The sequence below is a fragment of the Coccinella septempunctata genome, chromosome 2 (assembly GCF_907165205.1).
Source record: "Coccinella septempunctata chromosome 2, icCocSept1.1, whole genome shotgun sequence".
Lineage (NCBI taxonomy): Eukaryota > Metazoa > Arthropoda > Insecta > Coleoptera > Coccinellidae > Coccinella > Coccinella septempunctata.
Window position 1 is genome coordinate 46,251,314 of NC_058190.1, and position 15,647 is coordinate 46,266,960.

A 15,647-nucleotide genomic window follows, 5' to 3' on the forward strand; every position below is an offset into this window, starting at 1 on the left:
TCTTTTACACACTGGGGCACCTTTCGGCACGCTCAGTCTGGTTCAAACTATATCAAATCAAAAAGTAAACTCGATTCTTTCTTTCCATCCAAAGTTTGGCCAAAAAGTTTGAAATAAAGCGGCCGAATCGGCAGATAATCGCGTATAGGCGCCGAATAACGTTCGCAAAGCGCAAACCCACGCCGAATAGGCCCCATAAAAACGCCTCGACCTCCGCGCGTCCATTCCGATATTTTTTCTCGCCTGCGACGCCGTTTTCCCCCCCGTTTCCGAGTACAATATAGCGTGCATGACGGCGTGCCCCAGATCGGCCGCTCGCGGTAATAATTCGACGGGGGACCGGGACTCGATGTCAGCCGAGCGAGGGGGTAGACGGGTGCAGCGCGGTCGCAAAAAAAAAAACGGCGGCGAACGACAGCCGTTAACCGGCGAGATAAGAGAGAACCCGTAGCACATTCATAACGCGATATTGTGATCGCAAGCTGCACTTGGCGTTTTTGCATTGTTTCTTGTTCTTGTTTTGCCGGTTGGCGGTGCGGGCCCCTACTCGCCGACCCATCTTGCCTGGGTCCGTCGCGTCGGGTCCGACGACGCGGACGGTCTCGCCGCTGATGGACGTAGGTTTGACGGATGCCAGGCACGTATCTTCCGGGCCGTCAGGAAATCGGCAAATTTGCGCTTTCACCGAAATTCGACGGGTAGTTGGATAGAACCTCCAAAATGTTTTTCTCACAATGTGAAATTGCGGGTCGGAATTCGAAGATAATCTCGGAAATCTGAGAACTTTTAGACACATGTCAGAATTCTGAGAAACAAGTCAGAATTCTGAGAAACAAGTCAAAATTCTGAGATACAAGTTAGAATTCTCAGAAATAAGTTAGATATCCGATAAACAGTTCAGAATTCTGAAAACCAAGTCAGATTTCCAAGATATAAGTTGAAATTCTGATATAGAAGTCAGAATTTTCAAGATACAAGTCGGGATTCTGAGTACCAAGTCGTTATTCTGAGAATAAAATCGAAATTCTGAGAAGCAACTCAGAACTCTGAGACACAAGTTGAAATTCTGAGGTACAGGTCATAATTTACAAGTCAGAATTCTGATAACCAAGTGAGAAATCTGATAAACAAGTCAGATTTCTGAGAAACAAGTCAGAGTTCCATGATACAAATTGAAATGCTGAGGTAGATGTCAGAATTTTCAATATACAAGTCAGTTTTCGGTAATACGAGTCAAGATTCTGAGTAACAAGCCGGTATTCTGAGAATCAAATCAAAATCCTGAGAAACAACTCAGGATTCTGAGAAACAAGTTAAAATTCTGAGGCACAGGTCATAATTCTGAGATACAAGTTAGAATTATCAGAAACAAATTAGATATCCTATAAACAGGTCAGAATTCTGAAAACAAAGTCAGATTTCCAAGATATAAGTTGAAATTCTGGTATAGAAGCCAGAATTTTCAAGATACAAGTCGGGATTCTCAGTAACAAGTCGTTATTCTGAGAATTAAATCAAAATTCTGAGAAACAACTCAGAATTTTGAGACAAAAGTTAAAATTCTGAGGTACAGGTCATAATTTACAAGTCAAAATTCGGATAAATAAGTGAGAAATCTGATAAACAAGTCAGATTTCTGAGAAACAAGTCAGAGTTCTACGATACAAGTTGAAATGCCGAGGTAGAAGTCAGAATTTTCAATATACAAGTCAGTTTTCGGTAATACAAGTCAGGATTCTGAGTAACAAGCCGGTATTCTGGGAATCAAATCAAAATTCTGAGAAACAACTCAGGATTCTGAGAAACAAGTTGAAATTCTGAGGTACAGGTCATAATTCTGAGATACAAGATAGAATTATCAGAAACAAGTTAGATATCCTATAAACAGGTCAGAATTCTGAAAACAAAGTCAGATTTCTAAGATATAAATTGAAATTCTGATATAGAAGTCAGAATTTTCAAGATACAAGTCGGGATTCTGAGTACCCAGTCGTTATTCTGAGTATTAAATCAAAATTCTGAAAAGCAACTCAGAATTCTGAGACACAAGTTAAAATTCTGAGGTACAGGTCATAATTTACAAGTCAGAATTCTGATAACCAAGTGAGAAATCTGATAAACAAGTCAGATTTCTGAGAAACAAGTCAGAGTTCCACGATACAAGTTGAAATGCTGAGGTAGAAGTCAGAATTTTCAATATACAAGTCAGTTTTCGGTAATACAAGTCAGGATTCTGAATAACAAGCCGGTATTCTGAGAATCAAATCAAAATTCTGAGAAACAACTCAGGATTCTGAGAAACAAGTTAAAATTCTGAGATACAGGTCAGAATTCCGATATACAGGTCAAAATTCTGATAAACCACTGAGGAATCTGATAAACAAATCAGAATTCTAAGAAACAAGTCAGAGTTCCACGAAACAAGTTGAAATTCTGAGAAAAAAGTCAGAATATGCAAGATACAAGTCAGATTTCGATAATACGAGTGGGGATTCTGAGTAACAAGACGGTATTCTGATAATAAAATCAAAATTTTGAGAAACAACTTAGGATTCTGAGATTCAAGTTAAAATTCTGAGGTACAAGTCAGATTTTTTTTTCGTGCACGACTTGTTTCGAGATACAAATCTCAGAATTCTGAGATTTGTATCTCAGAAGGCAGTTAGAATTCTTATACAGAGTGTCATAGAATTAATGGGAATAAATGTGGATATGGTTCAGAACCTTCTATGGAGGTATGTTTCAAAAGGCTTACGTTGCTTTAAAAATGACTTCTTGACTATGGATTCATGAAAAAAATACCAAATCCGAGCACAATGAAATTTTGCAGAGATTTTTCAAATGGGGATGCACCTAAAATTAATTTTCTCCTTAGAAACCAGAATTTTGACAAAAGTAAAATAGGGGCAAATATTCTATGAAAGCGAGAGGACAATAGACAAATTTTGCTGATGTTCGCCTATGATTACAGAGGGTAAAGAAGCAACTCCTCAAATTTGTATCGCAAGAAACTTTTTTCCTTATTCAAAAAAATTCATTTTTGATAGTCGTCAAAATCTTATTTTTTGCTAATAACTCAAAAACGGAGAATCGTAGGAGGCTACAGTTTTCACCATTCTTTGTTTCTAGAGAAAGAGCTCGGAAATATGTTATCCGTTTTCTTCTACCTCTTTTATCTCTCTTATCGTTCTTATAGTTCTCGAGATCCTCGAGAACGAACGAATTTTGCCCACCCTGTATATATGAAGGCAGAGGCTGCTCAAATAACTATGACTATTTTCTAATGAGCAATCGCCTGCTTTTCATTCACAAACAATTGGAAGATTGATAATGTGGGTTGACTGGATTGTTCATCATGAAAGAGGAGAAAATGTCCCTTTGTCCCATAATCCTTATGAGGTGTTTGTGACTACTAGTATAGTCACCTAAGGACAAAATTACCTTTTCTCCCCATTCATGATATTCATTTATACCCTGTACAAGTCGGAATTCTGACCCCTAAGTGATAATTTTGAAATAGGCCTCCAAGTAAGTATTCTTACTTTAATCTCGGAACGCTGATTTAGTTTCAAAATTACATGTATTTCAGAAATCTAATTTGCAGATCAAACCAAGTTTCATAAAAAAGAGACTTTGTTGGAGTTATGGATAAATCAGTTCAGAACAGAAAGCCACCCTACACGGTTTATCGACCTCTACAACTTTTTGATAGTTGGTTGATATATTGATATATGGGAAGAACGGTTTGATTTTTTCAATACCGCTTGACATGTACATACAATGGGAGACTGAGCAGGGAGTTGAACTAAGACCAGGCCGACCCTCAAAAGAATAATCTGGCTATGCCAATGACACATATCTTTCGAATTTTGAAGTCATGTTATAAAAAGTTTGAAGTAGGTAAATGTGTAACTTCAAACACTTCCTTCGTTGTCGTAAAACCATTGAAATTGTTGAAAGGACTACTCTAGAATCCTTTCGGCAGGTAAATATCGATTTCACAAATTTCAATATTTATTGCAACTCGAAAAGTTGACACTTAACCTCTTTGTTGATCCACCTTCTTCTTCGACTAAGCTAAGTACGGTTCTGGGGAATGATGGAAGTACTGGGTTTCGTCTTTCTTATCTTCCCCAGGCAGCGGACGCGCGATGTGTTCCTCAACGAAGAACGGTCGGGTGGTTTTGGTTCCGTGCAAATTGCGGTCTTTTCGGCCGTTGGTAGGATGAATTCGAAAAACAACATTCTCGTCACGTTATTCTGGAACGTCTCGATTACCTCTCTCATTCGCTTTGATTAACGACGAAAATTATAAGAAAAGACTGCAAATCTCACGCATGAAAACATCATCAGCAAATTGGATGATCGAATAAATGAAAATAGAAGAGAAATCATGTTACTAGTTGTATGTGGCATCTTCTACATGGGACACCCTATAGGTGTGTCGCAAAGATGTAATAAAACCCATCATTTCATCAAATACATGACAGAAAGCATCATTTCACCGAACGTATTTCCTCAAAAATGCAGTGATTTTATCAATCAGATCCTTGTAACCTGTGAATATTGGAATTTGGGAGTTCAAACCCCAGAGCACGAATACACAAAACTCTTTGAATGATTTTTCGCAATAATTTTCCATGCTTGGTCGATGGTTTTCCCGATAACACATTTGGATAGCCCTTGAAAAATATTTTCACGTTGGTGGTTCATTTTTAAATTTTTTTCAATGAATAAGTCAAAAAACCCAGTGAGTCGCTTATGTGAAACACACTGTACAAAATTCGTTGTCCACTGAGGGGATCTCGAGAACCATGAGCTAGAAGAAAACGGATGACACTTTCGAAGCCTTTTTTCAGAGAAACAAGAAATGGTGAAAACTGTAGCCTCCTACGTCTCTTCGTTTTTGAGATATCAGTAAAAAATGAGATTTTGACGATTTCGAAAAGTTCTCATAACTTTTTTATCTTCGAAGGTACAGATCTGAAACTTGAATCTTCTCAGGCACTTTTATACGTCCACCCTGTAACAATTAACAGTGAATAATATTTCATGAAAAAAAAGTAGGAATTTCATTTTGTTTTTTGATGCAGTCATGGTTTCTTGCAAAGGAGAGTTGAAGAAATCTGAAAACTATCGATAATAGGACAATATTATTATGTTAATGTTGATATACTAATTGACTTTCAATATTTCGTTTTACGAAAGAGAATCCGTGAGCAATAAGCCCTCTATTCCACATACCATTCTCGCTCGTGAATTCCCCACAACAGAGCGAAAAATTACTACACAGTAGAATTGATTTATATGATAATTCATTCAACAGGTCTCCGTCCATTTTTATCGCTGTGAAACGGTATCCAGTAGCGTGTCAAGGTATAAGCGTCCCCTTTCTCATACGATTATTTGGAATTATTGTAAATTGTGACTTTACCTACAGTTTAATAATATTGATATCTATGTTCAAAGAATAACTTTGATTTGACATTTGGTCTTATCAATCCATCTATAATTATTAATCTAACAATTAATAATGTGTGAGAGATTTATTTTAATTCATGAAAACCACACCAAGAAAAAAAAATTATACTTTTAACGCTTGCGTATTATGAATTATTTTATGTTCAGTGAGATACAGCCCTAGAAAAAGCTTCCATTTTTCTATTAGAAATTTTCGAATAATACCTACCTCAGAAACGGATCTGCTTACGTGTGTGAGGTAAAACGTTATTTTTTCAATCAGTTTTCTCGTTACTTGACAATAGTTATGTCCGTGTTCCAAGAAAAACTGCGGAATTAATTCCATATAGGAATAACACAATTTTGAATGTGTCAGCTTTTAATGAATTTTTCCCAGCCTTCTATCAATCAGCCTGTAGAATAACTTAGAAAGTTATTCCTTATTCAGTATTTCATTGTCTTACATCCGGTGATGTTGCAACAATTTATTTTATTTCACAATTTTTAGCAGATAAAAAGGACCTATTGAGTAGAGGGATCTTTGTCGGATATCAACCCATGGATTTATTTCTAGAGATTTTCGAAGAAAAAACGTTGAATAGTTGTAAGGATTTCGTGGATTGTTTTTTCAGAGACCGATTCAATAGGCTTATTGTAGGAATTTTTGAGGAAATACAGAACTCAATAAGATATCAGGGCCCATTCCATCAAACAACCAATTATTATGGGAACGATCGATATCCACTGTTCCACCAGCGTCTATGACTCTACGCCAATGGACTGCAGAAGGAATGTAAACAGCAAAGTAGAGCGAATGAAGTGGAGCTTTTTATTTGTTTTGTAGTTTTACTACGTTTTCTACTACGCTCCATTCATAACTCCCATTCATGAGAGCTTTTTGTTTTTGCTCTCTTTGCTATGTTGGACTTTATTATCTCACTAACTGAATCGTAATAATTCTCTGGTGCAGTTTGCTCGCAGTGTACGGCTTCAAGGAATAATAGAATTGTTCGAATTTAAAGGGTAGAGTTCGGAAGTTTCGGAAATTCCGTTTCAGGGAATTGCGTAACCGATACTTTCTCAGTAATTTATTATGAATTTTTATGGGTTATACAGGGTGTTCGGATTCAACGTTGACTTAAAGGACGAAATATGAAAAAATTCTCTTGAGCTGCTTTTTTTTTTTTTTTTTTTTTTTGGTGTAGCAGGGGGAAAATCTGCAAACAGACGAACACACCCTCTCCTGAGGGGGAACAGTGTGGGGATTCTCACTCTCCGAGCTCGAGACCCACTAAAAACCCTTAACTGCTTCTTCATAGGTTCCGGGCATTTTGCCTATTAACCAGTTGACTCTTATGGTTTCTGGACTCTCACACGATCATAGTCGTGTTGAGCTGCTACAAGATCATTCGGATATATGTATATTTGGTTGTATGAGAGCTTTATACAGGGTGTAAATGATTGGTTGAGATAAATTTAAGGGGTGATTCCTTGTCAAAAATAATGTGAGTCATTAATATTCTTTTTGTGCATCCCTTGCTTAGATACAGGCCCGTAAAGAATGCACCTAAAAAGCACATTTAAATTTTTTCTCAGAAAACAGAAAACTGAAAGAAATGAAACCATATTCCCCCACTGGGGGAATTTGAATTCGAAGATTAGTAAGAGTTGTGTGATTGAAAGATCTTTGATTTTCTTGTAAGAATAAATAATGTCTGAAATTTTCATTGATGTGTGGAGGCTACACTTTTGAAGATTACAAGTGAATAAATTCGTTCAATAATACACGATTCCATAGTTTTTCATTTTAATTTTCTAGCTTTTTTTTTTGTAGTTTATGGCTTATTGTTATTGCATTGAAGTTTGATCAAATAATCGGAAAAAATGAAGAAATCCTATTTAATGAAAAACAGGTTGTTGCAACATACTTCTTTATTTGTTATTTTATATGATATTTTCGAAAAAGTACATAAATATTACAATAAATGAAGTACATATCTTATGATTTGAAATTGATGTACCTACCTAATACAGCAACCTTAGAATTCTTCACAACCACATTCAATCTCTCTTGAATTTATGTTGGAAATTATTAGTCAATCAATTCAAAAACGAATCAGATAAAACCAATTTTACAAAATAAATATTACAAAACACACATATTTACATATATGATATACAAAATAATCATTTGGGATAGAATCTAATATACCCAAGAGTCGTGAATAAAAATCTATATAATAAATAATAAAACAATGGACAAATGGAACCGTGACATTTTGATCTTACGATAAACCACTCAATTTATAATCAGCATATCATTTTTTTTCATCGATCGACGAACTCAGTGACAAATTCTTCAAACGTAAAGCAGTGTCGTTGATTTCTTTCTCACATTCGTATGTTAGTTTGAGTTTCTTCATCCTCTCATTTATTGCAGTTTCTAATGGGACTAATGTTATGACGGTAATGTACTCTTCATTCTTCCTCTTTCGATTTTCACGATTATCGATGATTTGTTGCGAAATTTCATTTCTTCTCTGTTGTTCGCTACAGCATGGACATTGACAAATTTTTCTCGCAATATCACACTTCTCCCTTTTTCTCTTACCCTTCAATAATTTTTGATTAGGGTCTTTATCACTGAGACTTACTGACTTTTCATAAGGGTACTCAACTTCCATCGATTCTTGTAATCTAGTGTTATAAATCCAAAGATCGGGAATTCCAGAGATAATATTCTCTATTAGATTTCTGGATGGAACTTCACCCAAATTGTTCGAAACCATTGTTGGAGGATTTTAAAACATCAAAAACACAATAAATTTCTTCGTCTATGCCCGCACTCTGTTATACTAATTTGAGGACAAGTGATTATTGGCATATGGAAAATTTTTAACAAAAAAGAACCATATTGTTATAGAAGAAGAACGCATATACACACCTTCGTATATTTTATCTACATAATATATTCAGGTAGTTCAGAACTAATCTTTGCAAGTAGGCTGTCCAATATGACTCAAATTATTATTGTATTGAAAACATTAACCGCGCATTTGAATTCCTTGAAAATTGTTGAATCTTTAGAAAGCCCATTTAATCGAAAAAGCTTGCTTGTCCCTTGCAATTTCTTCATTAAAAATATTATTTAATGCATATTGAGACTTCCAATCGTATTTTTGAATATTTCTCAAAAATTTTGCGTTTCATGAAAAAATTGCAAGAGACAAGAAAGTTTTTCAACTGAATGGATTTTCTAAAAGTTTTACGAGGAATTCAAATACGCGGTAATAGTTTAGTGATTCCAAAGACATTATGGCCCAGTAAAAGTGCGGTGTCCAATTAAAAAACTTAAAGATTTTATTTTAGCTAAGACTAACCACTTTTTTCATTTCTTGACGAATCTCATTGCTAAATAATTGGGTACATATTCACACAAATCATCTCATCAATAACTTATAAGTGTAGGTATAATAAAAACCATAATGAGATACATTAGTGGTCGTTAACATCCCTTTATTTTCGGATGAATTGGGAGGCGCCTAAATTATTGAGAGATAATATGAATAAATATTAGGAATTTTTGTAAAGGAAAGATTGAAGCTCCCATTTTTACCGAGAAGATGACTCTGTTCGATGATTCTATTCATTCTTTTCTTTATTGACTCATTATTACACCGACAATGAGATAGAGTTCTTAGTAACTTTTTCAGCAGTTGACGTTTTGTTCAAAATTAAAAGTCAATTTAGGATTGTAGTTTCATAGATTTTTTTCATAGTGGAATTTCATGTATTTCACTGGAAAACATAATTGAGTAGTTGAAAATTTTAAGATATTAGGATTTGGTTTTGAATAAGTAGAATATATTATGACATCACTTATTTCAACACTATTTATGCTGGTTTGAAGTTGAACTTCGAATTCTTCACTTTGGTTCAGTTGTAGATAAATAGAAGCCATTCACTTTGTCACTGTTAGGAAAGATAGGAGGATAAACTTGAGGTGGATATGAAAATTAAAAAATGTATGTAAATTCAAAGAAATTTATTTTACTTGGTATAAAAATATTTTACAACACCCTGTATAAAATTGTTGAATTTCATAAAAGGTACTCAATCATATAAATGAAGGACAATAATGAAATAATTCAGCAATAAATAAACACTGGAAAGAGTTGACTTCTGAGATGAGATCTCGTTAAACATTCTAAGGTACGGAAAATTGAGCACAAAAATAATATTTGGCACTACTTGTAACAAATATTGTTTATGTCAAATAAAAGTGGTTAATGACTAGAGACATGATCAATTCAAAATCTCAAACTAATAGTTATAGTATCACATTTTCGATAAATAAAATTAGGATATAACAATGTCAAGTCATAATCGTGGGGTAACATAGAAAAGTTACGAACATTACATCGATAACATAGTCGTAAAATAGTAAATCATCGTTATTGCAATTGGAAACATACAGCATCTTAGAATTTGTACATAAACTATCAATTTATGAATTAACATGTAAATTTGGTAAAAACAGCCTTCAGTTTTCAAATACTTACATATTTACAATAGATTTACTATGTCGCCTATTCGGACCTCCTTTTAGCGAAAGATTCTTCCGCTGTCGAAATTGTCGTTATCAATGTTTGGATCTGTTTCAATTGGGATGCGGTTATGCCGGGATGTGCAGAATTGCGTTTGAGACCAGCTAACAGAGTTTTAGCTACTTCAATGCAATCTTTTATGTCCATGTTGCTGTCACTCTGGTTGCTATCATCTACGTCTTCTTTCAAGTTAGACACGAGCGTTTCCAGTGAGACGCTGTTCTTGGTCTTCCTGCGTGATGCTACTGGTCTAGATCTCGTTTTCGAGGATTCTGCATCTTGCGACAAATCGAGGGTCGACGAAGTGCTGGATGTTACTGGAGAGACCAAGTCGTTTCTTCTACTTGGAACTGTGGAATTTCCGGAGGTACTAGGCGAGGCCGACTGACGGCTGCTGACCGGAGAGATCATCGGGGAAGCTGATTTACTTGGACACTGACGGACTGTCGAGGAAATTTGTTGGGTCGATTGCGAGCAACCAGGTGTCTGAATCTGATCGTTGGAGCTAGTCGAAGGTACAGCCGGTTCTTCGCGAGGTTGAGTAGAAACTGCTGCTGTACTTGTGCTTGCCGATTGACGTGGAGTGGTGGGATACGAAACAGATGTCCGTTCATTGTTATTGTTTTGCATCAACTGATTATACAAGATCGGTATATTTGCTGCTGACATTGGCATGTTGAAAGGGGCTGCTGCTGCCATGCCAACTCTGGAAATCACGGCCTTGTACCATTCCAGATACAGATTGTTTTGTTCCGGAGTAATTCCTGCCATTGGAGAGGTTGTTTGTTGTCCATTTAGAGGAGTTGATAGGGTGGCACTGGAACTATTCGGGGACACTTGCGATGGGTTGGAAGCGTTCAACCACTGTCTCACCGATTCTTCTGGCGGGAGTCGATCATTGGGTAAATTGGGAACTCCGTTGGCCGGCTGCCTCGGCGCCGTGGTCAGAAGAGAACCTCCGTTATTCCCGGTCAAAAAACTCATACCTTGAGCCTGGATAGCCTGCTGGAACATCTGACTGAAACGGGCGGCTTGATAATATTGCGATATGTCCTGGGCGTTCATCATCATCCCGTTATCGGTACGACTGCTGGTGGCCTGCGGCGAGGTCCTGGATAAGTCTATGGCACTGGGGATGTCGGATGCAGCTTCCGGGGCTACCGGAGGAGCCCTCACGCTCAAATTTTGAGGTACACTGTCGTCCAGTTTGATCCTTTTCTCGCGTCCCTCTGATACTTCCGTGGAGGTAACAGAGACCGGACTGCCGGCTCCAGCTTTAGCGGCTTCGGCCGAAGCGATTATCTTTTCCTGATTTTTGCACCAACCGCGTAAAGTCGATTCGGGCACGTCCAGGGCCCTCGCGACCGCAGCTTTGCTCTCGCCGTTTATCACGCGCTGTATCGCGGTCATCTTCTCCCACGGCTGCTTGGCGCGAGACGGTCTCTTGTTCGCTCTTGAAGCCATCGCGTTAATGATTGTTCTTCTCGGTCAACGCACTGTACATAAATATCCTCCAGTTGTCGGAATCACCACCACCACGTGTCGATTGTAGCAATGTGACAATCGGCCAATGGCGAACGAGTGCGACGTGCGCAGAATGAAATAAAAAAGAACGACCCGAGTCGGGCTAAAAGTTTATGGAAACAAAACGAAAGTTTCGTTTCGACGATTGAAATCGAGCTTGAACGTGGCGAACGCAGGCGCGCGTTTTTCGCGGGCTCGTCACAAACAAACACAAACACACTCTTCACGAGGATCGGTCGTTGGGCCGTAGCGTACAGGTCGGCGGACTGGTGTCGAGTAGTTTCTTGCGAGATCTCGGAGACCGGTGGTCAGTTCCTTTGTCCAGACGATCAATACCAACGACGGACGAGCGCGAACTGAGCGCAGGGCAGTAGGCAGTTTCGCGGGTCCCCGCGTGTCGACGGCTTGACTGTCACCCTCTTACCCCCAGAGGGTCGGTCCTCTTGCAGGAAGGATACACACAACACTTGCGCCAAGTCGAGTTTACGCCGCTCAAATCGCACGGGTAACTTCACGTGTTTCGGAACGTTAGGGTGTCTCTTCGACGGTGGTGTGGATATTATTTTAGCGACCGCTCAACTTGAGCGAAGTCTGAACTGAACTGAGAGACAAGAGGAACAATTCTTCTATTTATCGGACGACGTCGTCGAAATTGGTACCGCACGGGGGTGGGGATGGGGGTTGGAAGGTTGGGACGACGCGATTGGCCGGCACCTGAACGAGTACCGGGGTGGTGACGGTGGCTTTTCGAAATTCGCAACCCCCACCAAGGTCGACGGCACTACCTGTTTTTGGAAATTTCGGGTTCGAGGCTATTTGCATGACGCTTAACCTCTTTTCTGAATATGAACGGTTTCTTCGGAAGGTAGTTAAGGAAGCAATCGATTATTTACTTTCATAAAACGAATTTTACACAAATTCGATTTCGGTGAGTGAATCGCGGAAACTATATGAAAGCTAGAGAAAAAAACAGATCAGAGATTTTGACGATTTCTTAAAGTTCACGTAACTTTTTTGGCTTTGAAGTTAAAGATCTGAAACTCGAACATTCTACAGACACTTTTATATGTAGAATCATTGAGTGTTAAACACAATGGTAAAATCCACCGGCAGTCCGAAAAAAAAATTCTTTTTGTAATGATCATACTATACTTCATTCACTTTTATTCTAGCAGTCGGTTGGCCATGGAAATTTGACACATTTCACTCTGTATAGTACGAAAATGTGGGGTTATGAAGCTTGTCAAAACATTTTTGGGTTTTAAATCAACGCTATGTTGCCCGTTCTACGTAAAAGTTTCTGTTATTACGTATTTTATCACAATTTCGAATCTCTTCGGAAAATATGTGACGAACATAATTGAAGTTTATAGAAACTGATTGACGGCATTCCAAATCCAGTTATTTGCATGGGAAATACAACAGATCAGTATAATATCATATTATGCACTAGCTTGAGGAAAGTTAATGTTCGTTATCTTCTTTGGCTAACATCATTTGTAGATTTCAAAAATATTAACCCGAAGATGAAATGCATATGATGCAGTGGTTGGGAATGGGTATCTCCCGAATGAATTAACAGATAATTACAAGAATGTTAAATTCTTCAACAAAAATCATCTTGCATCAATATAAGTAAAAGTAATTGAAGGAAGTTTCAAGTTAAGATGAACTTCACCTTTGAACAAAAATTTCACATGAATAAACAAGTAACAGGGCAACTTGCGCGTATTTGTGGCTATTCATCCTAATACGTTGATGTAATAATAATAATTAAGTATTTATTAGTACCTTAAGACATTTACATTGTATAGGACAAGTCAAATGAAAAATAGAAAAATCCATGTTAGGGAACTTATTCTCCGATGACATTTATCGAAAATCCTGTAGTAAACTTTTCACATTAATTCACTCAAACATAAAATTCTCAAATGCCACCACTTTTTTGGGTCTCCCAATAGAAGGAAATTCTTTGTCATCCTCTTCATTCACAATCTTTCTGATATTCTGATTGTGGAAATATCCAGCTGAAATATAAGTCGTTTAGATTCAGATGAAACATTATATAAATTCTCTTACATTGAATATGTTCGCTACCGTCTGACGTATTGTGGATTTTAGAATATGAGGGTATAACTATTTGAATGAGCGGACCTGAATTCTAAATAGCACTTCCTGAAACCCTGTCTCCTTTTTCAATCACTTTCGGCATTTTCGTAATAAAAATTGATATTAGTTGTGGCAACGGCGTTATGACATTAACGACATATCATGAGTGCCAACCTTACTTCGTTCTACATAGTTACAAAAACTTGAGAAAATTATTTCATGGCCAACCGACTGCTAATATAAATTTGAATGAAGTTATACGCTCAAACACTTATTGAAAATGACAATTTACAATGAGGTTGGTTACGTCAAATGCAGAAAAAAAATAGAATCAACGCTCACAAAATTCGAGAAATTCATTAAGCGAATATGCCTCACAATTATTTATTTCCTTATTCATTTAATGTTGTCTTAAAAATACTCGTATTGGAGATAATTCGCAGTCTTTGAGACTGAAAATAAAATGGTTTAAGGCCCATGTACAGGGTGGGTAAAATTCGTTGTCTACTGAGATGATCTCGAGAACTATAGCAGCTAGAAGAAAACGGATGACACATTCCTCCGAAAATGAGTTTCGGAGAAACAAAGAATGGTGAAAACCGCAGCCTCCTTCGATACTCCGTTTTTGAGATTGCCAATTTCGTAAAGTTCTCATAACTTTTTTGTCTTTGAAGTTACTCATCTGACACTTAAACCTTCCCCAGGCACCTTTTTACGTAGAATCCAATGATGAGCTCAAAATATTTTTTCATATCGAATCATTAGGTGAATTTTCATTTCTTTAAATGGCAAACATAAAAAAAATCTTGTGTCAGTAAATTCTACGTATGAAAGTGACTCTTTCATGCAAGTTTCAGATCTGTAACTTCAAAGACAAAAAATTTATGAGAACTTTTCGGAATCGTCAAAATATCAATTTTTGTTTATAACTCGAAATCTGAAAATGATAGGCAGATTCTATTTTCAGATTTGGATCAGTCATGAAAAAAGAGCTCGAGAATGTGTCGTCCGTTTTCTTCTAGCTACTGTAGTTCTCGAGATCCCCTCAGTAGACAACCCTGTACAAGGCCCTCGAATTATGTAGCAAAGTTGTATTTTTTTGAATGCGAACTATTTTTGAGTCATCTTTGAAATGAAAAAAAATCAAAAATACATAGGTTAATTAATCATATTGAGATCGAGAGATCATCAGTTCTAGTCTGATTTCATCGAGAGCAAAAAGGTGAGCAGAGAATTTGACGCGTACACAGAAGACTATAGAATTCAAAGAATATTACCATATTCAACTTAATATTTCATAGAATTCGTATTGGAGATAATACAACTTTGCTTCATGATTCCAAATAAAAATTTTTCAGAAGGCCGATGGATTCTACGCAACTGCCTGTAGAAGGTTCAAGTTTCAGATCTCAAACTCCAAAAATAAAAAAATTATATGAACTTTTCGAAGTCGTCAAAATCTGGTTAATATCTCGAAAACGAGATATGCCTTCGGTTTTGCTCCAGCTCTTCTAGTTTCCGATATCCCTTTACAATGGACAGGATGTCCCAAATTCAATGTCCAGTGAGATCTGAAACAAAAAGACCTAGATCGAAACAGATGTCACGTTTTCTAGCTCTTCTTTAGAAAAAACAAGGAATGGTGAAAACTGTTTCCTCCTCTGATGCTCCGTTTTTGAGATATCAGCAAAAATTGAGAATTTTGAAAATTTTGAAAAGTTCGCTTCATTAATTTGTTTTTGAACTCAAATCTCTTTCAACATCATCATCACATCGCGAATCATACAAATTATCAATCTGCTCAAATATGCATCGGCTATTTACACTAATCAGAGTATGATTTCTGTATAATCTTAAGCTTCAGAACATTCAGACATTTTTCTAGAAAGTTCCACCTGAAGTCTTTTCTTCTTCTCGTGAATGCCTCTGGTACCAGAATACATTCCC

General features: G+C 37.1%; 2 protein-coding genes across 2 annotated transcripts in view; both read right to left on the minus strand.

Annotated features, from left to right (window-relative positions):
• LOC123307926 (dynein regulatory complex subunit 7) overlaps nucleotides 1-15,647 on the minus strand; it is a 119,793-nt gene that overhangs the window by 91,288 nt on the left and 12,858 nt on the right. The gene's annotated exons all lie outside the window — the stretch shown is intronic.
• LOC123307927 (protein distal antenna-like) lies at nucleotides 9,491-12,167 on the minus strand. Its single transcript, XM_044890426.1, has one exon. It carries the CDS (start codon nucleotides 11,529-11,531, stop codon nucleotides 10,050-10,052), a length of 1,482 nt encoding a protein of 493 aa, XP_044746361.1. The 5' UTR covers nucleotides 11,532-12,167; the 3' UTR covers nucleotides 9,491-10,049.

Bases quoted from the DNA above. Each gene is read 5' to 3' on its own strand.
- LOC123307927 (XM_044890426.1), bottom strand. From the start codon at position 11,531: ATGGCTTCAAGAGCGAACAAGAGACCGTCTCGCGCCAAGCAGCCGTGG.